At 42.8% G+C, this 27,865-nt stretch overlaps 4 protein-coding genes across 8 annotated transcripts; 3 read left to right on the top strand and 1 right to left on the bottom strand.

Moving 5' to 3' along the window:
• Positions 1–364: 364 nt before the first annotated feature.
• LOC306701961 (UDP-N-acetylglucosamine--peptide N-acetylglucosaminyltransferase 110 kDa subunit) lies at positions 365–14,313 on the top strand. Of its 5 annotated transcripts, none has more exons than XM_079167421.1 (22): positions 365–725; positions 2,667–2,817; positions 3,423–3,666; positions 3,867–3,935; positions 7,238–7,354; positions 7,915–7,994; positions 8,329–8,524; positions 8,613–8,753; positions 8,876–8,976; positions 9,117–9,270; positions 9,537–9,638; positions 9,749–9,928; positions 10,278–10,436; positions 10,604–10,693; positions 10,830–10,955; positions 11,068–11,238; positions 11,365–11,481; positions 11,703–11,873; positions 12,249–12,401; positions 12,482–12,734; positions 12,944–13,067; positions 13,158–14,313. In XM_079167421.1, exons 1-22 carry the CDS (start codon positions 689–691, stop codon positions 13,336–13,338), a joined length of 3,117 nt encoding a protein of 1,038 aa, XP_079023547.1. In that variant the 5' UTR covers positions 365–688; the 3' UTR covers positions 13,339–14,313. The 5 variants fall into 5 exon arrangements, with proteins under 5 accessions (XP_079023547.1, XP_079023546.1, XP_079023545.1 ...); XM_079167420.1 differs by having other exon boundaries at positions 9,749–9,946; XM_079167419.1 differs by having other exon boundaries at positions 2,637–2,817.
• Positions 14,314–15,362: 1,049 nt separating this feature from the next.
• gcna (germ cell nuclear acidic peptidase) lies at positions 15,363–19,051 on the top strand (the record flags this gene model as incomplete). The annotated part of the gene is made up of 12 exons (XM_079168213.1): positions 15,363–15,452; positions 15,894–16,086; positions 16,177–16,249; positions 16,384–16,433; positions 16,569–16,635; positions 16,739–16,809; positions 16,919–17,338; positions 17,436–17,574; positions 17,682–17,826; positions 17,965–18,100; positions 18,249–18,453; positions 18,584–19,051. The coding sequence occupies 12 exons, from the start codon at positions 15,363–15,365 to the stop codon at positions 18,813–18,815; spliced, it is 1,821 nt and encodes a 606-aa protein (XP_079024339.1). The 3' UTR covers positions 18,816–19,051.
• A 1,577-nt stretch (positions 19,052–20,628) lies between these two features.
• cetn2 (centrin, EF-hand protein, 2) lies at positions 20,629–23,883 on the bottom strand (the record flags this gene model as incomplete). The annotated part of the gene is made up of 5 exons (XM_079168212.1): positions 20,629–20,718; positions 20,926–21,063; positions 21,351–21,479; positions 21,585–21,749; positions 23,872–23,883. 5 exons carry the CDS (start codon positions 23,881–23,883, stop codon positions 20,629–20,631), a joined length of 534 nt encoding a protein of 177 aa, XP_079024338.1.
• A 129-nt stretch (positions 23,884–24,012) lies between these two features.
• Positions 24,013–27,645, top strand: nsdhl (NAD(P) dependent 3-beta-hydroxysteroid dehydrogenase NSDHL). Its single transcript, XM_079167935.1, has 7 exons — positions 24,013–24,194; positions 24,301–24,462; positions 24,745–24,891; positions 25,024–25,152; positions 25,629–25,771; positions 26,253–26,355; positions 26,468–27,645. The coding sequence occupies exons 1-7, from the start codon at positions 24,174–24,176 to the stop codon at positions 26,798–26,800; spliced, it is 1,038 nt and encodes a 345-aa protein (XP_079024061.1). The 5' UTR covers positions 24,013–24,173; the 3' UTR covers positions 26,801–27,645.
• Positions 27,646–27,865: the final 220 nt, after the last annotated feature.

Here is a 27,865-nt window from a genome sequence, read left to right as displayed (position 1 = left end):
ATTTAGATGTCATGCCATGTTGTATTTGATAAGCAAACGATGTCGTGAATCGTGGAGGCACTGATGATGCTCTCTCAGGAACACTCTGATATGGACGTGACTTGCACTCTGTCTCACTGCACCAATGTGTTCTTCCGCGCAAAATCATTTTATAATCATTTTATTTTCCGTCATGAAACGTATAACACACGATTAGCACACATTACTTCAAGCCCACGTTCTATGAATTATTATGTCGCTAATATGACATTTATTACAATTGTACATGCATGTTTCCTCGTAAAGACGATGCGCGGAACTAGTTTCTCTCATAAACTAGTTCCACCCATTCCGCCATTTTATGTTCCATAGCAGCTTTGTTGTGAGGAGAAATCACCTTCAACCATAAAGCAACAGCATATTTAACTCCAGTAAAAGGTTATCTGTTAGGGATTGTAGCGAGGTCAGATGGTTCATTATCACCCGGCTGAACTATATACAGACCAATGCAAGAGCGTCATTAAGTGCTGTACGGAGAATCTAATATTAGGGTAACGTAACGATAGCTAACGTTACTTAGCTTGCCTGGCAACGTGATTGCTAGTCGCAGCCGACAAAGACGACTGCTCGTCGGACAATTTTTCTCTGAAACGGTAATCGACCAGGAGACACATTGACGACCACCGTGCGAGACACGACGACTGTGGAGATGGCGACCTCCGTGGGAAACGTGGCTGACAGCACAGGTTGGTTGATATCATTTAGCTAAGCTAACGGTAGCGAAATGGCAAGTACGACGACGTTATCTCGTGTTAAAATCTTACGCTAGCTATTTCCAGCGACTCCTAAGTAGCTCATGTTTATTCAAATGATATCGTTAGTGTACTAACGGCTATTCTTTCACCAATTTAGTATTTCTCGTCACATATCGGATCATGATTGTATTGGTAATGTAGGCCCAGTTTATGCCTCACCCGTCATATTATTGCTTTAGTCTCGAGCTACGTAGCAGGTTGTAACGGATATCCTAAAATAGTTAACGAGTGTCTACTTGACGGTCTAAATTACGGGCAGGTGTGCTAAAATAAAGGGGTTTGCCCTTATATATAGCATGTGGTTTTGTCTAAAACAGTTTGCATTTAAGCTAAGCTAGCTAGCATGTATGCTAGTCCAAACGGTCTTAAGATGCCGTTTTATTTTCTGATCGGTGAATGAGAAACATGTCTTCTGTTGAAAACGTCTCCATCTTTGGTTCTGTTGACTAACAGCTACGAGAGAAAGGTACTCGTCTTGACAACCAACGCAACGTGGGCCGTGCAGCGTCATGCTGTTAAAAATGAGCGCGCGCTCATCACTGCCTTCTGTTAAAACCACGTTAGAATAAATCCAAAAGGCGATCACTGATAGTACATCTGCATGTAGTCCTTAACGCAATTTCGCGTAACTGTTCATGGTTTATTACGACAGGGTGCTTTATGTAATCGAAACTATCCATCCTACATGTAAGTATTATTACGTAATAGTCGTGGAACCTGATCTACTGGGATCTTAGTGTGCTCTGGCATCAGTTTGCAGATGTGTGCATCCACTGCACAGCATTTGGAATGTCCCCAAAACATGAGAGCTTTTCCACCCTTGTGTTCACCATGCATGCATCTGTGGCATGTTGTTGGTGCCACACCCTGAATAATTTGACCTCAAGTGACTGTAGGTTCATCTGATATTGACTGTTTCATCTCTTTTAGTATAGAGCGTTTATAAACATGTGTGTGTATATATATAATATGTGAGAAAGACAACACCCCACTTTGAGTAATGAATACCATTGTTTACAAGAGTTGGATGGCTAATCATTAAACGCATGCAAAATGAAAAGTAAATCTATATTTACAACCAACATATCTCCTATATTAAGACTGTATGGTATTGAACAGCAACTAAAGGCTGTACTGTCAAGCTTTTGGTTTATCTTTTTAGAATGTGAAAGCCAAAGTGTCGCCAGAACGTCTGAATTTCTGCCGGTATATATCGTCCTCCCTGTTTGTTTTTCATCTCATGCATCGATTCAGGTTTACTTGAAACAGTATCTCATTAATCCTTTTTTGTGAATCAGGATAACATTGGAACTGAGCCAGGTACAAAGCACACTGTAACGCAGCCTTAGTTAGTCCAGCTGAGTGTTCTTGTTTGCAATCATTATCCCGCTAAAACATTTATAAATTAAACACAATATAGTGAGTGTGAGTATGCAGTTTCTTCTCTTCAAAGGAGATACATTTGAAACTAAACAGTCATCTGCAATTAAGTAATGTAATTTTGTGACAACCTTACATTTTGTCATACATAGAAACTGCAACTAGATTTAGTGAACAGAGAATTAATCTTTAATCCAATCTATGGCTTAAAAATTGAAATTGCAATGGTAAAAAAAAAAGAGTTCTCTAGATTGCAGCATTTGATCTGAGTGCTCACTTTATTTCACCAATTGGTTTGTTTCCAATTGAGTTCAAATTGATAGCTATTATTCGTCATTGACAGTATTAGCTTCACCTCCTTTTATTTCATTTTGTTTTCATTTGTCTGCTTTAATTTCTTCATCACATCTAACATGTTGTTTCCCCTCCCCCCTCCTTGGGATGTGTTGGTTGGTGCTCCAGAACCGACAAAACGTATGCTTTCCTTCCAAGGGTTGGCTGAGCTGGCGCACCGGGAGTATCAGTCGGGAGACTTTGAGGCAGCCGAGCGCCACTGCATGCAGCTATGGAGGCAGGAGCCTGATAACACAGGCGTGCTGCTGCTCCTGTCCTCCATCCACTTCCAGTGCCGAAGACTCGACAGGTGAGGTGTGGGGAGCTGACTCAACGCACACTGAGCATGTGGCGGTGGCAGATAATAATGGGTCGTCTGTGACTTTAAGTGCACACGGCCGCTCTTGGGAGTCACTTGCAGCAACAGAGTGGTCCTCTGGAAATCTTTTTCTTTGCTCGATCTGGTCTCGCTCAGTTCCCTTGTGATTCTAACACTGTTTCGGTGGTGGCCATACCCTTGCTTTACTGGTGCCATGGTTTCGGCGCTTGCGAGTTACAGGTTTAAACATTCCACTTGGTTTACTCTTTTCTATTTCTTCAGAAATGTGGTGCACAGTCTTCGTCATAGATGCACCACTTACCTGGGCAATCACAATTTAATTTGGAGTGTACTGCAAGCAGTACTAAACTTTGTATCATGTGCACTCAAATAATGGATTCTGTTAGAATGGAAGTTGGTGAACTGTGTGTTTGTATATCACGTAACGATGTTTTCAGCATTTTAAGGCTATTCATCTTGAAGTGCTGCGTGACTATTTACCCACCTCCTGCTGCCTCTACGCAGGGCATCGAGCAAACACTGCCAGACACACTCTTCAGGATTCTGACCGTTCTGTACCCGTTCTGGCCCTACAGGTCCGCTCACTTCAGCACCTTGGCCATCAAACAGAACCCAATGTTGGCAGAGGCCTACTCCAACCTGGGGAACGTTTACAAGGAGCGCGGGCAACTGCAGGAGGCCATAGAGCATTATCGCCATGCTCTGAGACTGAAACCAGATTTTATTGATGGCTACATCAACCTGGCAGCTGCTTTGGTGGCCGCAGGGGACATGGAGGGAGCAGTGCAGGCGTATGTGTCTGCCTTACAGTACAACCCCGTAAGTGCTGTGCCATTTGTGAAGAACCATAAAGAGTAACTTAACACCGATGGCAAATATGAGGTTTTCAGGGGTGTTGAGTTACTCTTTAAATTTACAGCAATCTATTTGCTAATGATGCAAACATATTTGGACTGAAAACATTGATCTGCAGTTTATTGTAGCAGTAACATTAAAATGTTTATGTTTTACCCCCCCAGGATCTCTATTGTGTGCGCAGCGACTTGGGCAACTTGCTTAAAGCCCTCGGACGTTTGGAAGAGGCCAAGGTATGTTACAGCGCGTTGCCCTTTGTATATATGTGTTTGTGTTTTATTTTTTTCATTTTTATAAATACTTTTGTCTTTTTAGTGGCCCCCCCCACAAAAAAAGCCATAGATACTCTTCCTGTCTCCGCTTATACATTTTTAGGCCAAATCCAGTCCTTTCCCTTTAACCCCTACGTCCCATTTAGGGACGGGACATGGAAGCTTTTTTCTCTGTTCTCAGAGTTGCAGTAAGCTTCACCTACTTTTGAAGGTATTGGACTACAAGTTGACACCCGTATGAGGCAACCAATTTTACCTTTAAAAAATATATATATTTTTCATAATCATACCACACTTTCTGGTGATTACTTTTTAAACGGCTAGATACATTTTTTGATATAGTGTACTATCACATTTGTCCCCGACCTGTATCTCTTTTAGCCCTGTATCCCCATTAAGCCGTTGCTTTACCCCGACCGTTTACCAATGGTCAGCCCCTCTCCTTTAGGAAGAAAGGCTGGAGTTTTTTTAATCTAAACATTTGATCTATATTGTCAATTTTGAACCTCAGCCCGTGCATTTTCATATCGATTTTGGAGGGAAAATGCTGGCTCGGTCTTTGAAGATTATATGAACTGATGAGAAGCTAGTTTATCTTTGCAGTGCAAAAGGTAAGATGGTTTCTAACCTAACCACTACACTCCCAACATGGTTTATCAAGTGCCCAGTGACAAGCTTTTGGTCTCAGTTTGCTGTCAGCACAGTTGCTGCCAATGTGGGTTTCACTTCCCCTTTTTGTCATTTTAAGACTTCGGTCTGTATAAAGGGGCTCCCTGGGTGGGGTCAAATGTGGAGTTGTCTCAGTGGTTACAGGCCATCTTATTTCGTGCTAGAGGGGGGTAAAGGAGTGGGGAGGAGCATCAAGGAGTCACAAGCTCCCCTGCTCTGTCGCTCCACCCCCCGCGCGCTCGCAAAGGATTGGTGGAGTCTGCGCGCTGAGAGCTGCCTTCCTGACCCTTCAGCTTCGCTCAAGCACACCGCGACAGTGCTTATTATGCACACATGCATTAGTTGTTTTGGCTATAGTTGATAAAATGAAATTGCACACAGCTGGCTATCAGACTGATATCCACTGCTGTTGAATAGAGTGTTAAACTGAGTGGGGTTACGAATGAGTGCTCATTCTCAAGTGCCATGAAATAGTTCCAAGTGTCGTCAGGCAGGCAGCTCACAATCTGTACTCCACCACCTGCGTCAGATGCTGGGTTAAGAAGACAGGCCCGCGCAGCAACAGCGATGACTTCTTTATTTCAGAGCTTTGGAGGCTTCTAGATGCCAACAATTACACCACAGACTTTTCTCCCCACCCATTGGCCAGGATTCAAGAAAGCAAGCCAGGATAACGAAATCCAAGATTCAAAAATATTTCATGGAAATGCAAAAAGAATGACCGAAAATGATTAATACTTCTTCCCTTTTCCTTCAAGTATGTAATACTATTCCCAAAGACATGGGATCAGTTCATTTGGCCAAGATCAAGCCAGTAACTGCCCTCCTGTAGTTTCATATGAAACCTGAATTGATGAACAGCTGCAAATCTGACTTCAACCTATATTTTACTGATAAAACTGAACATATCAAAGCCTTTCTTCCCTCCCACTTACCCAAAAGCATTTCTTTTGTTTTCTTTGAAATGAAACGGTCATTGCATGAATGAAAACCTAAGTATAGTCTGTTTGTTGTGTTTTGGAAGAACCTGTTTTATTTCCATATTTAAAGAGATTGTATTGTTTGAAGACTTTTACTAACGATCTTGTTTTCTGATTTTGTCTCTTTTGGTTTTTCCACAACTGATATTGTTATTTAGAAGGTTTCAGGTGGGTGACACTATTCCTGCGTAGGTGCCTGGCGGAAAGGAACACTAGGGCAGCCTCAGTCCTCTCCTCTTCTTCCAGCCAGCTGCGGCCACAACTCTGACAAAGTCCAAAAATATGGTAACGGGTTTGTAACTGACAACAAAAGAAAAACCACCTCACTTCATGCTCCTCTGTCTTGTGGCTTCCTTTGAAGAGCAAAAGAAAAAAAAGTAGCAAAAACGAATTACAGTAAGCATTCCTTACAATATGCTCCACTAATAACCCAATTCTGTATTAAGTAAAAAGAAACTAGGATTTGGAAGCAATAATCGTGCAAAACAAGTAAGAACCCTCTAACTCTTACGTGTTTATTTTTCCTATTTTGTTTTGTTTTTCCTTCTTGATTTGGAGTTGCAGCGTTCTGATGATGATGCAGATAGTGCGCTGTGATTCTGCAGTAGCGCAGGGGCCGCGCAGCGATATCCTCCAAGAAACCAAAAGGGCGGAAAGCGCAAGCATGCGACCCACACACCCTCACTCCCTTTTGGCCTGTTGGTTGCGGACCTCTCCCCACTCACAACCAGCCTCGCTCCCAAATGCCCCTTAACCTCAGACCTAATTGGCTGTTGAAAAACACAGATTTGGCCACGTACAGTAAAACCATTTTACCACTTCAATAACAAATGTTATTGTTTATTGGCTGTTTATTTCCAAATTCCCCCTGTGTTAACGTCCCGGTGTAGCCACTGGGTGTCTCCCTCAATTCTGAGATGTGATGGGTGCTGAGTGTGTGCTAGTCTGGTGTTTCAGGCGTTCTGCCCGGGGTTGTTGGTCTGCAGCATCCAGCGAGCGCAGCAGCGATAAATGACCTTTGCCATGAGCGAGGTCATGCGAACGGCATGAAATGCGGCGTTGTGGTGGTGGCAATAGACACGCCATGCGCTCGCGTTTGTTGCGCACGCATTACAGGGACCATCACTGGCACGAACTGTCCAGCATCCCAGGTTGTGAGATATCATACCCACATTCAATTTGGGATTTCTCTTAGATCTTAGTATAATATCTTGTACTTTTGGGGGTTTAACTAAACCAGCGTTGATTTGATTAAGGACAGCATGCTGTGCCTGATGTGGGGACCACTACATTTGGTAAAAATGTGGTTATAACTGAAGGATGCGGGCACAAGTGTGGGTTTTGGTTGGATCCGCGCAGCGTAGGAAAAAGCAATGCAGCTTAGCGCGGCAGAATTTTGCGCACGCGAGCCCATGCTGTAGACTCACTTTTTGCCATGATGGAGAATAGTCACTAATTTTGCTTTCTCTGCCCTTTTTGTTTTTTCTTGCTTTTATTCTCAATCTTCTATTTGTTTTTTATTTTACCATCCCTTGTCCTCCCCTCTACACACTATACCTCTCCCATTCTACCTCTTCTCCTTTCCTATGGTTTTTCATTGTACACCCTTTGAAGGCTTGCTACCTGAAAGCCATAGAGACTCAGCCCAACTTTGCAGTGGCTTGGAGCAACCTGGGCTGTGTGTTCAATGCTCAAGGAGAGATATGGCTGGCCATACACCATTTTGAAAAGGTCAGTCCGTATTTTTTGTACCGTTTTCAGGGTTCCAACAGTTGTCCCTGGACAACAGTTGACCAATTTTCCAGTCATGGAAAACGTATGGTGAATGAGAGAAAATGGATTTATCGTTCATAGATTCAGGATCATATCATTCATATATTCAGGATCTTATTCAATTGGTAGTTTAAGGACAAGAGTGTTTTTAATAGGCTGCTCTCGGGTATGGTGTGGAAACAGACACGTCATGTCAGGTGGTAGCACAGCAGGTTGGATGACATTACAACTTAAAACAATAATGTAACTTGCATCAACTTTGAAATGGAAATATTAGTCACTACTGGCTGGTAGTTGTAAGAGATGATTTCCTTGATAAGTTATTGCGATTGACTGCATGTCTTTTTAAGTCAGACTTCCACAGAGATGAGCGTGGATAGAATAAAGCACGATTATTACAGAGAATGTCCTGGAAATGTATCTTTAGGGAAGATTGGGAACCTTGATTTTTGCATCCTGCTACTGTCTGGTCTATATTCTTGTTGTCGCATGTTTTTAAACTTGGTTTCAATTTTTAGGCGGTGACCCTGGACCCAAATTTCCTTGACGCATACATCAATTTAGGAAATGTTTTGAAAGAAGCTCGCATCTTTGACAGGTGAGTTCAAATCATGACATGGTAGACGGTATGATACACATACTCCCTTTATACATTCATGTCTAATTCTTTGTCCTCTGCCACACCTTGTGGAATTTCAAATGAGTCAAGAACTTCCATTACCTCCTTGTCTGTGTGTATTTATTGCACCATCGTGGTCATGGCTGTGACTCAACTGCTGTACAGTGGGTTTATTTTCAGAACTGAATTTGTATATACTTTAATAGTTGAAATAAAATTGTGTAAAATGTAGCAGTTCGACTGTTAATCACTTGTGAGAAGTTATGTAAAAAGATGAAAACTACAATTTATACGCCCCTTCTTTTGTTTCCAGAGCTGTGGCCGGATACCTGAGAGCCCTCAGTCTGAGTCCCAACCATGCGGTGGTCCATGGAAACCTGGCCTGTGTCTACTACGAGCAAGGCCTCATCGATCTGGCTATTGACACCTACCGCCGGGCTATTGAATTGCAGCCCCACTTCCCCGATGCTTATTGCAATTTGGCGAATGCCCTGAAGGAGAAAGGCAATGTAAGGCAGCACATAGTTGTGAGGTCTCTATAATTCAGTAAGCACTTAATGAATTTAACTTTTTTTAAATGCCAATGTCTTTTCCCAGGTGTCTGAAGCAGAAGAGTGCTACAACACAGCCTTGCGTTTGTGTCCAACTCACGCAGACTCTCTCAACAACTTGGCCAACATCAAGCGTGAGCAGGGCAACATTGAGGAGGCTGTTCAGCTCTATAGGAAAGCACTAGAGGCGAGTTCAGAGTTGACTGATGTGTTCTGCTGTGACTAGGTCTGTTTAACATGTTTGCTGTGGAAGTGAGCGTGGCATTTCTTGTACTATTCTTCTCGGTAACCCTTTTTGTTTTTCCTCAGGTGTTCCCAGAGTTTGCAGCAGCTCACTCTAACCTTGCCAGTGTGCTGCAGCAGCAGGGGAAACTCCAGGAGGCCCTCATGCACTACAAGGAGGCCATCAGGTATGTAGCTATATATTAGAGGTACCTGCTGACTTAGTTTTTATTTATTTTCTAAAGTAGATCATCATAAACTAGGTACAATATTTACAAGACGTGATGGTGTTTTACATGTTTTGAACCGATTTCCTGTTTGGTTTTAGAATCAGCCCTACATTTGCCGATGCCTACTCCAACATGGGCAATACACTGAAGGAAATGCAAGACGTACAGGGAGCGCTGCAATGCTACACCCGTGCCATCCAGATCAACCCCGCCTTTGCTGATGCTCACAGTAATTTGGCCTCTATCCACAAGGTAGGAAGGATTCTTTGATCTTTGGTCCCATTCAGTCAATAACAGTGTAATGGCTAATTGGTTCCTATTAGTCTAAATTATATACAGTATGTAGGATTTCACTTGAATTTCTGTTTGAGGCGACTGATGATGAACTTCTTGCTCGGGAAAGGAAGAACATGTAATGATTACTTTATGGAGTCGCATGCAGATTACGCACTTGTGCATACATCACCACCTGTTTTATGTGTGATGTAATGTATTCTAATGTTTCTCTTGACTATTAGGATTCTGGAAACATCCCAGAGGCCATTTCATCTTACCGCACAGCCTTGAAGCTCAAGCCGGACTTCCCTGATGCTTACTGCAACTTGGCACATTGTCTGCAGGTCCATATATGCCAATGCATTTACAGTACATACCATAGTTACTTATTTTTTTGCTCCGGCTCAATTATAGTCCATTTTCTAATGACTCTTATTTCTGTCTCTCTTCCCAGATTGTGTGCGACTGGACAGATTACGATGAGCGGATGAAGAAGCTTGTGAGCATCGTGGCCGACCAGCTGGATAAGAACCGCTTGCCCTCAGTGCACCCACACCACAGCATGCTGTATCCACTCTCCCATGGCTTCCGCAAGGCCATTGCTGAACGCCACGGAAACCTTTGCCTGGACAAGGTACACGCACTGATCAAAGCAAGTAAACTTTAATTCCTTTTTGGGGGGGGGGGGTGGAAGGTGGCTGGTGATGGCAGTGGCTGTCTGCAGGGATATGGGGAAGGTAAGGGATGGGCAACATACTGGATGTATTTAAGCTTTGTAGAACCAGAGGTGACAGTTTGTGGTGCATGGGTTGCTTGCAGGGATAGGGGTATGGTTTTAAAGTTGGACATGAATCTAAATGAATCGATGGTGGTTCCTCATGGTTCAGTATTAGTCCAACATTGCTACACTATGTGTAACCCAGTCAAACTGGATTTGGCTATCCTGCTGTCATGGTATTCTTACACTAATGCTAATTCCACAGATCAATGCGCTGCACAAACCTGCTTTTGAGCATCCAAAGGACCTGAAGGCCAGCGGTGGTCGTCTGCGTGTTGGCTACGTCAGCTCTGACTTCGGCAACCACCCTACTTCCCACCTGATGCAGTCCATTCCTGGAATGCACAATCCGGAGAAGTTTGAGGTTGGAGACTTTTTATTGTTATTTCAAATTTAGAAATTACAAACTTGACCTGACAAGTTATAATGTGTTTTACAATGTGTGGGCTTGCCGGTAATAGACCGATATAGTTGATGAATTGCGTGTAAGTAAATGTGAGCGTACAAGTCAATACTGTTTTTCTCCTCAAGGTGTTCTGCTATGCCCTCAGTCCTGATGACAACACCAACTTCCGTGTGAAAGTGGTAGCAGAGGCTCATCATTTCACAGACCTCTCACAGGTAACTGACCTGGGGAGGCTTCCTGTGTGTCTATTAACCTTAAGGATGGGATTTTTTAACTAGCCGGTCATTTGAATATAAGCGTCGCTGTATGCAATATCAAAAACAAACTGAAACTGGTACCTCTGTCCTGTAGATTCCTTGCAATGGCAAGGCAGCTGATCGTATTCACCAGGATGGAATCCACGTTCTGGTCAACATGAACGGATACACCAAGGGAGCCCGGAATGAGCTGTTTGCCCTCCGCCCTGCCCCCGTTCAGGTGATCAATACATATGATTTCTGATAAACGGAGTTGTAACTCTGGGGGATAAACGTCACCTGTACAAATGAATAACTGCATCTTCACAGTCCTATTACTCTGATCTCAACAGACTATGTGGCTGGGTTACCCTGGAACCAGTGGGGCTCCTTTCATGGACTACATCATCTCTGACAAGGAAACGTCACCTTTTGAAGTAGCTGACCAGTATTCTGAGAAACTGGCCTACATGCCCCATACTTTCTTCATCGGAGACCACGCCAACATGTTCCCTCACCTCAAGGTTTGTTAATTCCAACAATTCTGCTATTTGTGTCTGTGAGCTGAGAGTCTTTGTTAAATACCAAATAAAAGCAAAATAGGAAACACTTTGATTATATTTTAAACATTTGTTTTTTTGGCCCCACAGAAAAAGGCTGTGATTGACTTCAAATCGAATGGACATATCTTTGACAACCGCATTGTTCTTAATGGTATTGATCTGAAGGCTTACTTGGACAGTCTGCCAGATGTGAAAGTGATAAAGGTGAGTTAAGAACATTTCCTGAAGAAGACATCGTTATTATAAATGTTAATGACAAACTAGGGAACTAGTGAATCCCAATTTTAGAGCAAAACAATACATCGCTTCCTTAGGTTAAAGTTTTCTGGGGGGAAACATTTTCAATAAGTGAATATAAATGATGGACCCATCATCATATTGTTGAATGATTTTGAATTTAAGTTGAAACTGTTCTCTGTGACCAGATGAAGTGTGACATCAACCAGGAATCCGTTGGGGACACAAATGGCGCTCTGTCCATGCCCGTAATCCCCATGAACACAGCAGCTGAAGCAATCATCAACATGATCAACCAAGGCCAAATCCAGGTCACCATCAATGGCTTCACTGTCAGCAATGGCCTGGCAACCACACAGGTATGTTCAACTCGGACACACTACTCCATGTCAATCCAAGTCTTGATGGGTATAGCACGGGTATAAAACATCTACAAATGCAGAGACGAGGCGAGAGCAGCCATTTAATTTAGCCCGCTGCTTTTCCAGGTCCTTTCAGCAGATGAGCTTTTAGTCTCTGAGACTTTGGCTTTACAGGTATGATGACTTCATGACAGTAAGGTGGAGGCACAGAGCTGTTGGTGAGGGAAATGGTGGCACAATGATTGGTGCGGTCTTTGCTTTCCAAACACCATATTATCACCAGTAGACTCGTTACCATTAAGTTGAGATCTGTCACACTTGGTAACTCTTCAGGATGAAAGCGTTACGATTACTCCACCTCCCCCATTGTAGATCAACAACAAAGCTGCCACTGGGGAGGAGGTGCCACGCACCATCGTAGTGACGACCCGCTCCCAGTACGGTCTCCCAGAGGACTCCATTGTCTACTGCAACTTCAACCAGCTCTACAAGATTGACCCCCCTACTCTTCAGATGTGGGCCAATGTAAGTTGGATAAACTTTGGTTCTAGCTGCTTTGGGTGTTCCTTTTGTGTTCTCTTTTTAAAGCTCCCCTCTCCCTGCAGATCCTGAAGCGCGTGCCCAACAGTGTGCTGTGGCTTCTTCGGTTCCCGGCCGTCGGCGAGCCCAACATCCAGCAGTACGCTCTGAATATGGGTCTGCCTGGTTCTCGCATCATCTTCTCTCCTGTGGCCCCCAAGGAGGAGCACGTGAGAAGGGGCCAGCTGGCTGATGTGTGTCTAGACACTCCCCTGTGCAATGGTCACACCACAGGCATGGATGTCCTCTGGGCTGGAACACCCATGGTCACCATGCCAGGTTAGGAAACTAGGGTATCGAGGGGCGGGCTTACAACTGTTGGTTGCGAATTTCATACAAATGTTTGAGTCAATCTTACTGCAATACTCAGAAAATACAATCATTTTACACATTTATAAATGCTGGATTTTTTCTGACAAGATACTAAGTACGCAGAACACATTTCAAGTGAAGGCGGCTTTTTAATTGTAGCACCTGTTTTTATTAAGGTGAGACCCTTGCCTCCCGTGTGGCTGCCTCACAACTCTACTGTCTGGGCTGCCCTGAGCTAATAGCGCAGAGTCGTCAGGATTATGAGGACATAGCAGTCAAGCTGGGCTCTGACATGGAATAGTAAGTAGAATTTGATCGACTTCTTTTTGAAAACCCATATTTGTTAAACTCTGAAGTCTTGACTATTTTATTTTGTCTCCTTTTTTTTAGCCTGAAGATGGTGAGAGCGCGTGTTTGGAAGCAGCGGATCTGCAGCCCTCTTTTCAACACCAAGCAGTACACGATTGACCTGGAGCGGCTCTATCTGCAGATGTGGGAGCACCACAGCAACGGCAAAAAGCCCGAACCCCTGATCAACATCCATTCAGTAGAGGCCAGTGAGAACGCCTGAACTGGAAGCACGCTGAATTCTTGTCCCTTTATACCCCAAGTCCTATCCAGCCCTCCCCACCGTCTTTTTGTTTTGTTCAACCATTGCTGACACTTGCAATGGTCAGTGTCCACTCCAGCCCTCTCCCTCAATGATTGTCTCCATTGCTCTCCTCTACTATAAATGGGACTCTTATTTGTGAAGGAGCCTACAGATGTACACATTTTTCCCCGTCACACCCGTTGTTTCCTCACACATCTGCATTTTCTGAGCCAGATGCAGCCTGAGACTTTCAGGCATCTCGTCTGAGACTCTTGTCCTAAATCACAGTATATTTGGTGAGCATGTGAATGCCCTGCTAACCCTTCTGTACTTGGATCAGTGGATTTTTTTTTTTTCTCCTGTCAGAGTGTGTGTGTGCGTGTGCGTGTGTACAGGATTACCTGCAGCTTGTGAAGAAAATGCTCAGCCGTCAATTCTTGTTGATCTATTTATAAATGGATTAAGAGTGTTGTGTTTTAAAGGGGACAATGTTGCACCATTGAAATTGTAACTCTTAAGTTTCATCAGCTTTAACATGCAATTGTAAAACTTAGATCGCAACAGAGATTGCTCTTTAGTTTGTCTTAAACTGTTTAATTACTACAAGTGGAAGTTTTGAGGAATGTGTTCTTCCCTTCACCAAATGCCAGATTTTAATTTAGTCAGTCCAGGAATATGTTCAATGGCTGTTGTCCTGTTTGATGTCACACCATGCTTGTAAAAATGATTGGACAAAGCTGGTCACGGGAGCTTCAATTCTTTGGAAAGGGCCTAAATTTCAGTTTAGATGTCAAATTGAGCTTGTTTTTTAATCACACAAACCAGGAATGGCCTAGGTAAGTATTTTCTAAGTTTTTTTTTTTTTTTTTGTATTGTCTGTTAACTGTATGCTGTCAATAATGCCGCAAGGTTCTAAATATAATTAAAAAGAATAAAGAGATGGCAGAACTCTGATACGGACTTTTGTGCTTGCTTCATTGAGTTGTTGGGACAATAAACCTTTTTGTTGTTTAGACAGCTAGCATAGGCTTTCTTTGCTCTTTGTGACAATAATTGTAAACTAAGCGACAAATTGATATACAAGCTGTTTAATCTGCTATGGGTTGCCAGGTATATGTGCTCTCAATAGTGAAAAAAGACCACTAAAGGAGCATGTATTCATATCTTTTAATGAAGTACATTTTGAGGTTTCACAATGCCAAAGGTATGAGTACAAGTTCTGAGTTCAACATTAACAGATTCATGTGCTCATGTTGACAAGTTCAGATGCTAGTTCTAATGTTGAGGCACTGTAGTGTTTGCTAGGGTTCAGACCTTTGAACGCGCCCATTCTGTCAGACAACTTTAAGATTGTTATTTTTTTTACCATAATACAGTTGAGTAATTCCACCAGCAATCTAATATTAAAAAATATATATATTCACACGTTTTCTGTATTCAAATGTTAACTGTAGTCGAGCCCGCTTTGTATCTTCTTAATGATGGTTTTCACACTAGCGGCGCTGTATCTCTATGATGGTGGGCGTGGACATAACGTCCACTTGTCATATAAGCCCGCTCCGATTGGTCGAATGTCTTCTCGACAACTTCCGGTTTAGTGGATCACAATATTTGAATTTACCATCGTTTAGCTCGGGTTGTCATCTCTACGTCTTTTATTTACAACAGCAGACGCGATTTTGGTAATCATCTGTCAAATCAAATATATATTCTTTTAGCAAAATGATTAATATACAGTGGGAGGTTCATGCACACTAACGGACAATTAACATAATGTTAGCTAGCAAGTTGCTAACAGTAAGCGCGTGTGTGGATTTAGAACCTGTTAATCGATTAATTGCATTCCAACGAACAGGTTGAATGGTTGTTTTAACCGCCATGTAGCCGCACTGAGTGTTTATATCGGCAGTTCATTATATTCTAACGGTTTGACGTTAGCGCTGGACTTTAAATGTTAAATGTCGTGTTGACTTGTGTACCGTTTTCACAGAGCAGGGGGAACCATGAATGATGATGCCCGCAAACCATTTCAAGGAGTCGCTAAGAAGACGGGCTGGGCTGACGAGCGAGGACTGGACACAGCAGATAAAAAGGTTGGTTTCACACTTCATTAACCTGCGAACAGTTACCTCCATTAACCTAGTTCTTCTTCTATTTTGATAACTCACTATAAGCTATGTGTTTTTGGGTCACCGGGATACATATTATTGCTAATTTACAAGCATAATTAGAGTGAACGCTATTAAATCTGTTTTGAGAATGGAATAGGCTGTTTCCAGCTTCTTATAGGTGAGGATATTGTGCTTTTATTTGTCATCTATCATAGCAAACGGAATTAGAATATATATTTATTTTGGACTCTTGGTTGAATAAAACAAGTAATAAACAATACTATTTTGACATTTCATGAACACAATTATTACTTGATTAATCAAGAAAATAAACAGCAGCTTTATTGATATTGAAAATAATCGTTAGTAGCAGCTCTATTTAAAAGTTGGGCATGTTTATTGTCTGTCTTTATTGTTTTGTAGCTGATGAGATCGATTGGTAAAACTCAACATACTGCCACGAGTGGGCATCGATCGGTGGATCACTCGGCCTCTCCGGTCCAGCGTTCCCTCTCTGATAGTGAAGATAACTCAGAGAAGGAGAACCAATACTCCAAGAGCAACAGCTACAGAAACACGCCCTTGATTGAGTCCAGCGATGATGATTTTGACCAATGTGAGTTAAAGTGCATGAATTCATATTGCTGAATTATATGACTCTGTTTACAAACACACCAATGTGTTCATTTCACCTTTTATTCCTTAGTTCTTGTGGCAAGGGCTACACCGAAAACTAAACCTGCCTCACTGAAGCCACGCAGTGTTGCAAAGAAAGACGGGTATGGAAACGGAGGGAGCGGAAAATGTTTTCATGAAGCAACATCTTTGTGTTTTTTTCTGGTTTCAGTTTTACCTTTTTTTATTTGTCTCTTTAAAGTTCTATGTTCTGAACCATTTTGTTTGTTTTTTTTAGTTTAAATGTTGTGGTGGTGAGCTCGGACGATGACGACGGTTTCGAGACATGTAAGGAACCTTTTTCTTCTGGGTCCAGTTCTCTATCTGTAACCACTGACAGTAGATTCATCAGTTAGATGATGAGGAAAACATCTTTTATATACTTCTTCTTACTCTCATTCATTCTCATTTTGCACATTGAAGTTCTGCAACGAGTGAAAACCCCGAATGTCAAGCCTAAGAAAATATCAGGGAGTGGGAGTGAAGATAGGTGAGTTTTTTTTTTTAAATGTGTTTTTCTTCCACTAAATCATTGTCAATGTCTGGAAAATTCTGTTTTTAAAAATATGCTTTGTCTTTTGTTTTTGCTTAAGCCTCAAAAACTTCATAGTGGATGACTGCTCATCAGATGATGACTTTATTAAGACAAAACCATCTTTTAAAGGTAACTTTGAGAGACCCTATCAGTGCGGATGTTCTGTTATCTTTCACAGAAAGGACACTTAACACTATACGTGTATAACGGTGATGTTTTTGTGTCCACTGTTTTGCAGTGCCTAAGAAGAGCAATACTCCGGCAGCCCAGCTGCCACCGAGGAGACCGCTGTCTCACTGTGACTCCCCAGTCTTTGTTAGTGACAGTGATGATGATGATGATAATATTGTGGTCAAGAGCACTTGGAGGACTCGCCATTTAAAACCTAAAACCCTGCCGAAGGCTAACAAGAATAATGCTCTGCGGTGTGATGAAGAGGACAGTTCGCCACCGCTGCCTTTCCCTTCCGTCCATTTTCCGTTTTCCTTTCTTCCCCACAAAACTCTGACATCCCTGGCCTCCCCAAAACGCACTCTATCTGCACCGTCTAAGCTGAATGAATCGGACAGTTCTGAGGAGGAGTTCACATCCCTGCTGGAGAGACTGAAGAATAAAAACAAGTTCACTAGCACTACATTCTCCCCTAAGAGCACCCATGGTAACTTGTTTTACATTTTAAACAATCTCTAGGTGTTGTTTTTGTATTCTAGTTGTTGATCTCTATTGTTTTGTGATTACATATTTTCCTGTGTCAGTTCCTCCTGTAAAGACACCTGTAACACCAGCCTCTAAATCATTTGGGGAAACCCTTCTGAGTGTGAAGACACCTGGAAAACCCAACATCTTGAAGCCCACAGTGAGTCAGACAGAGCCCAGACACGGCCCCATCAGCAGGTACATCTACCGAGCAGCTTTCATACACAGACTTGAACGTCGCTCACTCCAGTTTGTCTTTCATACACAGACATTTGTCTTGCGTTCACCTGTTCTTTCCCTTCTAGGGTAGCACCATGTAAGACCCCCGGGTGCTTCTTGCAGTCATTATCAAACCCTGGCTCCAGCTATGGCCGCAATTTTAAGCAGAACAAGGAAGAACTCACCAGTAGACTGTACCAGCTGTACAATACCAGTGTGTTTGACAGTAAGGTGATGAACAGTGGTTTCCCTTCTTTTGATTCTGTCTGAATTTTCACCTGATTTTGATTGTATTCATAGTTTACATTGTGTAATCGCTTTGTTAACATGTAGAATATGTTCTTTCTCCTTGTCTGACGTGACCTCTAGCTCCCCATTGATATGTCGGTGACTTGGAATAAGAAGATGCGGAAAACAGCCGGTTACTGTATCACCGGTCAGGATCGAGGTGGAGGGAACCGCTATGCCCGCATTGAACTGTCGGAGAAAGTCTGTGATTCTGCAGGTAAAGCTTTAGTAAGCCAGATATAGTAAAGTGTCTGCTTGGAAGTCTCTGAATGTAAATCTGTGATGTCGTGCATAGTAAAAATCATCATGTCTGTTTGTGCTGGATTGAATCTTTTCATCGCAACCTCCTCGTTGCCCCTTCCCAGATCGTCTCAGGGACACACTGATCCATGAGATGTGTCATGCTGCAACCTGGCTGATTAATGGCGTGAGGGACGGCCACGGAAACTTCTGGAAGCTGTATGCTCGCAAGTCCACTCTGGCGCATCCTGAGCTGCCCATGGTCACCCGCTGCCACAGTTATGACATCAAGTACAAATTCCAGTACCAGTGCACCCGCTGCCAGAACACGTACGTCTGACTCTTTTCACATTGACTAAAACCATTCACCTCCTGTCGCTCTTCACTATCCACCTTGCATTTACTGAGTTTTGTGCCACTTCCCCCCCCACCGGGTAATAGAATTCATGATTCTTCACAGGATCGGGCGTCATTCCAAGTCACTGGACACGCAGAGGTTCGTGTGTGCCCTCTGCAAAGGACAACTTGTCCTACTGACGTCTGCCAAGCCGCGGGCCCCCACACCCTTTGCCAACTTTGTCAAAGAGAATTACGGGACTGTACGACACGAGCTAAGGGGACAAAGCCACGGGGAAGTGATGCGTAAACTCAGTGCAGACTTTGCCTCCAAGACTAAACTAAGTCAAAGCTGAGATCCTGATGCTCTCTGTACCTGCAGCCATGGACTGAGCTGCACCTGTTCAAACCTGTTCACATTCTGAAATGCCTCGATCGACTAATCTTGCATTAGTGAGCAGCTGTGACTGTTGATAATGAATGTTTTTCATGTCATTTCTGTGTTCATCAGTATGTGATTTTAGACTGGGTCTACTGACACTGAAAGAAATCTGAGCCTAAACGTGATTGTACTGTACGGTAAATGTATGATTTTATACATGTATTTGACTAGTTTTATCTTCCTGTTACTCTTGAACTCTTATCAATAAAGTTTAAATGTGACCGTACATTAAATGGTTTGACATTTTGATTTTAGTTAATTGTTTGTTCATGTTTGACACAGAAAACATTATAGATTTTGGAAGTTACTTTTACATGGCATATCATCCGTGCCAATTGTACAATAAAGGTCAAACAATATAAAGTTCTTATTCAGTGTCGCATACGTATCAGTGTATTTGGCGTCCGCAGCAACAGCTAACATACCTGCTGTATTTAAAGGTCGGATGGTGCTGAGTCGTACGGCCAGAGTATCGTATACTATGAGCACTGTGTGTCTGTATGCAGAGAGCTGGAGGACAAGAGACTGGAGGGAGAGTATCTGGAAATCCTCAGCAGCCTCTACCTCTCGCTCCACACCGAAAGGTGAGTTTCTGCCTCTCCTTCCCACTTGCTCTTATTCTCTATCCATCTCTTCCACAACGTCTTTGGTTTCAGACCAAAACCGTCTCAATTCTGGATTGCAGATCATCTCGTAAATCTCTGGACTACACCAAGCGGAGCCTGAGGATTTCTATTGATTTGGATAAGAGAGAGGAAGAGTCAGAGACCTGGCTGCAGGTGGGACGCATCTATTGCCTCATCCAGGAGGACGAACTAGCTGACATGTAGCTGCAGGTGAACATTTTTCAGTCACAGTTTTTTCTTTTGCTCTTGTAAGTAAACACAACACGTCCCTGACAATCATAATTTAGTAAAAAGAAAAAACAGGAGTTAAGCTGTTCAAACACTGATAACTAGATGAATGATGAGGGATGCTTATGATAATCCATTATAAAAGACAGGACAAACTGCTTCAAGATATTTAATTTGTACCGTAAACACTTATATGCTGTTCATCTACTCATTAAAGTCACTATGCATCTTACAAAACATTGAAGAATACGGAGTATTTTGTATATTATACATTAGTTATACACAGAGGGATACATAATCAATGCTACAAGAAAAATACATACACAATCAATCATATTTTAAAGATAGTGGGATCGCCCATTTTAAGAGGCACAAATCCTCAGGTAGCACTGAGGTGAGACAGCGTTCTCCAATCATCAGCGGTTACACGAGCTAAAACATGAAACACTGGAGTTACCAGTGTAAACCAAATGTAATGCGCATACTGTACTATCAATCAAAGCGTTGGAATGTACTGTTTGTCACCGTATTGACATAGGCACTGAGATTTCTTGACAATGAATAACCAACATATTATCCTTAATATAACAAATGTATTCTTCATGAAAGTATGCAGCATTCCAAGAAAGAAAGAGAGTGATCTCTTTCGGTTTTTTTGGCAAATGTAATGTAGATTATAATGTAAGTCAGAGGATGATATTTTGGCAATTGACCACGAGTCTTATACAACTTTCGTTAAACCTTTTGATTGACTATAAGTGGAAATGAAAACACAATAATAAGGAAAGGTTAATTAGACATACGAGCAGCATTACATGTGACACCACCACTGGACCCCTCCACATCAACAAAACCCAATGTCACGCACTTCCTTCAGTACAGGCAGGTTTTCTTCATAATGCGCAGGAACTCCTGCTGGTTCACTTCTCCATCTCCATCCCTGTCTGCTTCATCTATCATTTCCTACAGAGAAGCACAATATAACAGGAGATGAAAAGAAGAATGTAGGAAGCAAATCAAGGTAGCTTAGAAGCATTCATTCGCACAATTGTGTGTTGACATGATTCAAAACCATTGTCTTGGAAACACAACCGGTCTGTGAGCTTCAGGAGTCTGCTGTGAGTCTTCATGTATCTTATTATTGTTTTATTCCATAATGGTGCGCTTTACCTGCAGCTCTTCATCTGTGAGGTTCTCTCCCAGCTCTTTGGCAACTCTCTTCAGATTCTTGAATGAGATCTTGCCCGTCTCGTCGTCATCGAACAGGCGGAAAGCTTTCAGGATCTCCTCTTTGGAGTCCTTCTCGGCCTACAATCAGAGAAGATGGAGAGTAGTTTCACCACAAACAGCCATTCTGCAGGAGGTATGTAGTCGTCGAACAACAGACAACAGAAATGTGGCCAGTTTGTGTGTGCCAATGAAAAGCAATACCAGGATAGCTAACGGTCAATCTAAATGTGGCGAACAGGATGCAGTTTGTGGGATCTAATTTAAAATCTACATTCTGCAGACTGCAGGACAAAACCAGTGACTCCTTTTAAAAGTAAAGACAAATTGGGGTTGCATATTTAGTATATTTCATGACAGATATCTACCATTTTCTGTGTCATGACGGAGAGGAAGTCAGCGAAAGAGATTTTCCCTGTGCCGTCCTTATCCACGTCGCCAATCATCTTCTTGATCTCCTCTTTCTTTGGTTCAAACCCCAGAGCTCTCATTGCAACCTGGCACAGTGTGAGAAACGTGAGAGAGTGAAGCACACATACAAAACTGTGTCTCCCCCTCTTGACACACGTGAGGTTGCGCGATCAGCGTCCGGGCACTTTTACCTTCAGCTCCTTGACATCGATGTATCCGGATCCATCGGTGTCAAAGAGCTCGAAGGCCTCCCTGATCTCCTGCTTCTGCTCCTCGGTCAGCTCCGGTTTGGGGGTCGTCTTCTTGCGAGGAGGTGGCACAGGACCCTGCAGGGATGGTCTCTTGGCACTGGTTGCCTGGTGGGGACACAGGAGGGGAGGCAGAGGGAAACAATTCTTAATTGTTGTAGACTAGACACAAGAACCATGACAACAGAATCAGAGAGGTGCCTGGGTAAAAAGTGGCACCTCCCCAACCCAATCACCTCCAATGCAACACACTAACAAATATTCAGGTTAGAATGAAACATTTGAACTCACCATCGGTTGCTGTTTATTTGATTGACAGAAAGGAGCTGCAGATCTATTAGGCAATATGTTTTCCTCTGGTCTATGAAGCCTTCCTATCATTTAGGGAGGAGGTGATGATCAAACGGTTTGTACTTTGCATCGGTTGCTCGCATTACCTGTTTAATTCCCCTGACAATAAGATAGTGTCCTATTCCTCAAAACCTTCTATTTATTTCGCAGGAACGGCTGCTAGAACGCGCGGAAAATTGCCGTTTTTAGCTAACAACATGCACAGGTTTGGCCGTCCAGGAGCTGCCGTTATGGAGCCCCAGGCGTTTGATTTGTTCACCCTTTGTGCCAGCAGACAAGCCGATTATTTGATCTGTATTGAGCAGTTAAAGCAGGATACAATCAGGCACAAGCGGGAGTCAAAATCAAACGCACCATTCGGGCAAAAAGATGATTGGCTGCTGAAGATCACGGGGTGCAAGACACGATCAGAACGTTCAGAGCTGTTGGAGACTGAAATAAAACCTCCTTTGATTTCCTGTAGAAATATAAAACACTGAGACAGAATATGAAGCTTGGGAAAGTATTTGTTTCATATTTATTGCAAAATACATCATATCACACATTGCATAATATAAATGGTGCATTTGCTCCTCGCGCATCTCAATACACCATCTAGTGTCTGCAGACCTCAGATCAGAGCTTGTTTTAACAGAAACGATGGTACTGCGGTGTTATCAGCAGAAGCTCGGATCTCCGTGGTCAACACAGCAGACACTTACATTTTAGTGCGCCTATATGCTGAAATGCACGGTAAACGCATTCAAACGGCACAGATCAGGAGCGAGCGAAGGACTTTGTAAAGTTAGCGGAACGATTAACGTGAGACAACGTCCGGTTTTCAGAATAAGATGCCAAATAAGCGAGAAAGATTACCGTCAGACAACATCTGGTTTCCAAAATAGGATGTCAACTAAGCATATATACATATCGCATTTGTGGAAATAATCATATATATTAACATTAAGTATAAAACATGTTACCTGCACCTCGTGAGTTAAAGGGAAAATACAACTAAATTGTGTCTTTATTCTTTGATTTGAGGGTTGCTCGAAAGATAATTATATTAATAGTATCTGACTTACTGATATGTATGTGTTCAGGACATTTCTGACCAAAATTAAAGACCGTCAAAATGTCTCTCATAAACTAACTTCCTTCTAATTTCAGATTAGACTTTAGAGGAAATGGTGCATAGTTACAAAATCATGTCACGACAGGTTATAGCAGACCACCTCAAGGTGTCACTCGGAGAGAACCAGGATATTCTGATGTAGCATTTCAAAAATAAAGCCCTTCAAAATCTCATTCATGAGCTAACTTCAAATCACATTCATGAGACAATTTGTCTAATTTCAGATTAGATTTTAGAGGAAATGGTGCATAAGGGTCCGGAGTAGTACAGCTATACTCCGTGGCTAGCCTGTGGCTACTCACCTCAAATATGCTATAAACTATATGTTTAAATACTTGTTTTATTTTATTATAGCTGTTTCTTTTACTTTTTTTTTTTTTTACTATTATCCCCTTCTCACTGTTTTCTTCTATGACGTATTTTCTACACGTGTTTCCTTCATACTGCAGTTGTATTTGAAATCAACTGGTATTTGGCAGTCATATGGACATTGTTTTATCTGTCTCTGTTTATGTAATGTTTAACTCAATGATATGCAAAGAAAGAAATACAAAAACGAAAACAAAAGCCCAGGGAAGGAGAAAATGTTCTCGGAACAAAATCAGTAGGCTGCTTAAGGACAAAAGCTACATTAAACTAGTTTCTCGTTTACCCTCTGTACCGTTGGTCTGACGATTACCAGGGGGCGTGGTCTTTGAGCGAGGAGGTGGAAAGAACCATTTTGTGGTCTCCGATTGGTTTAAATTGTGGCGTTCTTTGACGTACCCTGTACACCATTGGCCACTCTCAAACATCATCCTCGTGCTGAGCTTTGGCTCCACCAATCACCGAACACTTCTCACTCAGCTCATTCAGACAGTTCATAGTTTATACGTGTTTTCGTTGCACGCGCAGGTAAATACAGTAGCCTGTTCCGTGCTTCTTATGTTAAAAGTTGTCACATTTAGGTACTGCTTTTGATATAATTCGGAAAACTCTTCGTTACTTACTATTCCACTTGTAAGGGAACATATTTTCACCACGGTGCCTGATACTTTCGCTCACCTGTTTGTCACTATTCAATCATCATGGCCACGCGCGTGCGACCGGTGAGTTAAGAGGTTTATTTTGTAATGGTGCAACATCTTTTTAAACTTTTTTTCATGATGCTAGTGCTGTTTGTTCGCTTGACATGTATCAAACGGTGTCGTGCAGAGCAGTAAGCGGTGTGCAGTCATCGGGGGCTCCGGTTTCCTGGGCAGACACTTGGTGGAGAAGCTGCTGGATCGAGGCTACTCTGTTTCTGTGTTCGACATCCGCCAGAGCTACGAGCTGCCTGGCGTCACCTTCCACCAGGGAGACCTCTGCGACAAACAGGTGACACTTGCCCCCTTCGAGCACGACATCAATCACAGCAAAATGTGGACTTGACTGTTGTGAGACTTGACCTGACTAAACACATGATCAAAAACGGTCAACATTCTGGAACAATATATATAAGACCGGGACATGTAGGCCTTGCATGGCACCTTGAGTATTTAATTAACAGCCTGCACATTTGACCTCTCATATAGGTCAAATGTGCAGGCTGTATATGTACATATATTAGACATGGAACAATTGTCAATAGCTGTGTGTGTGTGTCACATTCTGCTCCAGGCTCTGCTGTCAGCTATGAAGGATATGTCCCTGGTCTTCCACTGTGCCTCCCCAGCCCCTGCCAGCGATGACCGCGCGCTATTTGAGAGGGTCAACATTCAGGGCACACGCACTGTCATTGAGGCCTGCATCGAGGCTGGAGTACAGGTGAGGCAGTCGGTGGGTGGGGTGTGAGATGCTGGGCTTTTCTTTTTGTGTGAATGCCTGCTATTCACTGTTCAAGGATGAAAGATGCCATTGAATTTTGAATGTGATTTATTTTATTTATTTTTTTGCCAGAAACTGGTCCTGACGAGCAGTGCCAGTGTGGTGTTTGAGGGGACGGACGTTAAGAATGGGAGCGAGGATCTACCATACGCCAAGAAGCCCATCGACTATTACACAGAGACCAAGATTGAGCAAGAAAAGGTTGGAGAGTGGTATTTTTAATAATGCTTTCACCACTGTAGCCCAGTTTGTGCTGTTGCCCCACAACACGATTGTTTCATTTCTTTGTATAGTTTGCATGTTTTCTCCACTGATGTGACCTTCCTCAAACCACAGTTTGAAATGGAGCGTCTAAATCGCATATAGCCCTGTGATATACTGATCCCAGTGGATGCCAGCACCGTCTTCAGCTTTGATTTTGAAAAGGAATAAATGAATCAATGATTTAATAGTTCTTACAATGTACTCCTTACTCACGAGTAGCAGATTTAGTTTTGTACACTTAGCTTTATTTTTTATCAGCGTCATACAAGAACATAATATACATCTTTCCAGGACTTGCTCTGTTGTTTGCACGTCATCTGATCCATGCCCTTCACAATCAATCACACCCACGAGAGAGATGAGAGGAATAAGGATGCAGAGTTTGAATATTTTCTACTGTCTTTGTGTTTCAGCTGGTCCTTGAGGCTTGCGACAAGGAGAAGGGTTTCCTCACAGTTGCCATCCGGCCTCATGGCATCTTTGGCCCTCGGGACCCACAGCTGGTTCCTATTCTAGTGGACGCGGCTCGCAGTGGCAAGATGAAGTTCATCATCGGGTAAGTCGTAAGGGTTTAACCAATGATGCCAATCCAACTAGTCAAATCTACTAATAGAAGTAGAATATATGCCTCTGGTTTCAGCAATAATCATGGTAAATAGTTGAAAATACAAATATGTATTGAGGTGCACGCTGTTGAATTATCAACGACGTGTGAGGCTCCAGTATTCAGAGGCTGCAGCTTGTTCTGCTAACCTTTCGAACATCAATTTATGTTTTCACGCTGTAGTCAAATACTGAAATCTGACTTTTTTTTAAATCTCTCAAACCTACTTATACACCTACTTCTCCACTCTCCCTCCTCTTAAACCACACTCTCACCGGCCGACCCACTCCTCCCCTGCCACTTGAACAGTTTAAATTTCTTTAGCGATAGTAGCTCAGACCCACGGACTGCTGTACCAGTGCGCTGAATGATTAACCTCCTTTTTTTTTTTTTGTATTTGTTAAATTTAATTCTCTGTCTTTGTTTTCTGCAGTGACGGGACCAATCTGGTGGACTTCACCTTTGTGGAGAATGTAGTTCATGGCCACATCCTGGCTGCTGAACGCCTGAGGCCAGACTCCCCCATATGTGGAAAAGTGAGTGAGAATAAAAACAAACACAGAGCCGGTTTAAACAATGCTGTCCATACAATCATGTTGCGAGTCACACACCTTATCATTTAACTTGTATCTTCCGCTTTACTTTCAGTCATACCACATCACCAATGACGAGCCAGTTCGATTCTGGGACTTCATGTCTGAGGTGTTGGTGGGTCTGGGATACGCCGCTCCTCGCTACCACCTCCCCTACACTCTCGTGTACGGCCTGTCCTTGCTCCTCTGGCTGCTGGCCCTGATCCTGCGCCCTCTAGTGTCCTTTAAACCCACCTTTACACCAATGAGAGTGGCTCTGGCTGGAACCCATCACTACTACAGCTGTGACCGGGCCAAGCAGGACCTGGGCTACAAACCGGTGGTCGGTCTGAAGGACGGCATAGCACGCACCGTGCAGAGCTACCCTCACCTCAGACAAGGAGCTTGAGGGTAGAATGGAGACGGACTGTTGAGACACGTAAGGCTGTACCGTTACACCCACTCTAGAAATACGGTGACCCTGAATGGACAATTCAAAATGAGGGAACAGAAAGTTTACCTTTTCTATCTAAACCTCCCAATGTGAAGCACAATAGTGCCTTTTCAACGTGTATGTACCATTTTCAACAGCAGATGGCAGCAAGTTCCTCTGATTTTGGTCCACACACTGCAGTCTGGCCTATCCAAAGTTTCAAAGCACTTAGTGAACAGTTAAAACCACCGTTTGTGACAACATAAATGTTCTGATCTTACACTGGGAAAACTGCAAAGACTTGTATTCTTGTATATTTTCATCTTGTGCTGTACACACATTGAGATGCTGCTGTTTATGTCAAAATGCCTTAATTCATTCCACTAAACCACAATTCTCCCACAACAACTTGCCTGAAAATATTGTTTATGTGGACAGGGATATGTGTATTGTTGTACAACTTTTGGCAACAGATTGGGATTGTCCCTTTCATTGTTTCAACAGAACAATACCCCTGTGCACACCGCCACGTGCATAAAGAAAGATTTGTGTAAAGATTTGCTCTGACCTCATCCCCATCCAACACCCTTAAGATGAATAGGAATGACGACTGCGGGGCAAGCCTGTTCACCAGGTTCCAACATTTTAGAAACCTAGAAGAGTGGACGCTGCAATATACAGCAGGATATTACTGCCCATAGTTTAGAGTGTAGGTTTACCTTCTTCAAGTGTGTCCGAAGACAACACATTCATATATGCACATTAAAACAATTTTTGGTTGCAGTAACTGTTCCTCTTGTCCACACTGACAATGAAAGGATCTCTTTCTAATGCAAGAAATGGGTGATAAATCCACAGTCTGCATTCATTATATGCAAACATTTATATCAAAGTTGAGCTAATAGTAAAACTAATATGAGGCTTTAGCAGTTTTTTTTTTTAGATCGACACATCAATGGGTAACGTCCAAACCTTGTACAAAATTCCCTCTTTGGGTAATTGTCCCTCAAAGGAAGCTAAACAAGGAAACTCATTCCTAAA

This window comes from Pholis gunnellus (assembly GCF_910591455.1).
Source record: "Pholis gunnellus genome assembly, chromosome: 10".
Taxonomy (NCBI): Eukaryota; Metazoa; Chordata; class Actinopteri; order Perciformes; family Pholidae; genus Pholis; species Pholis gunnellus.
This window is presented reverse-complemented; position numbering and strand designations above follow the sequence as displayed.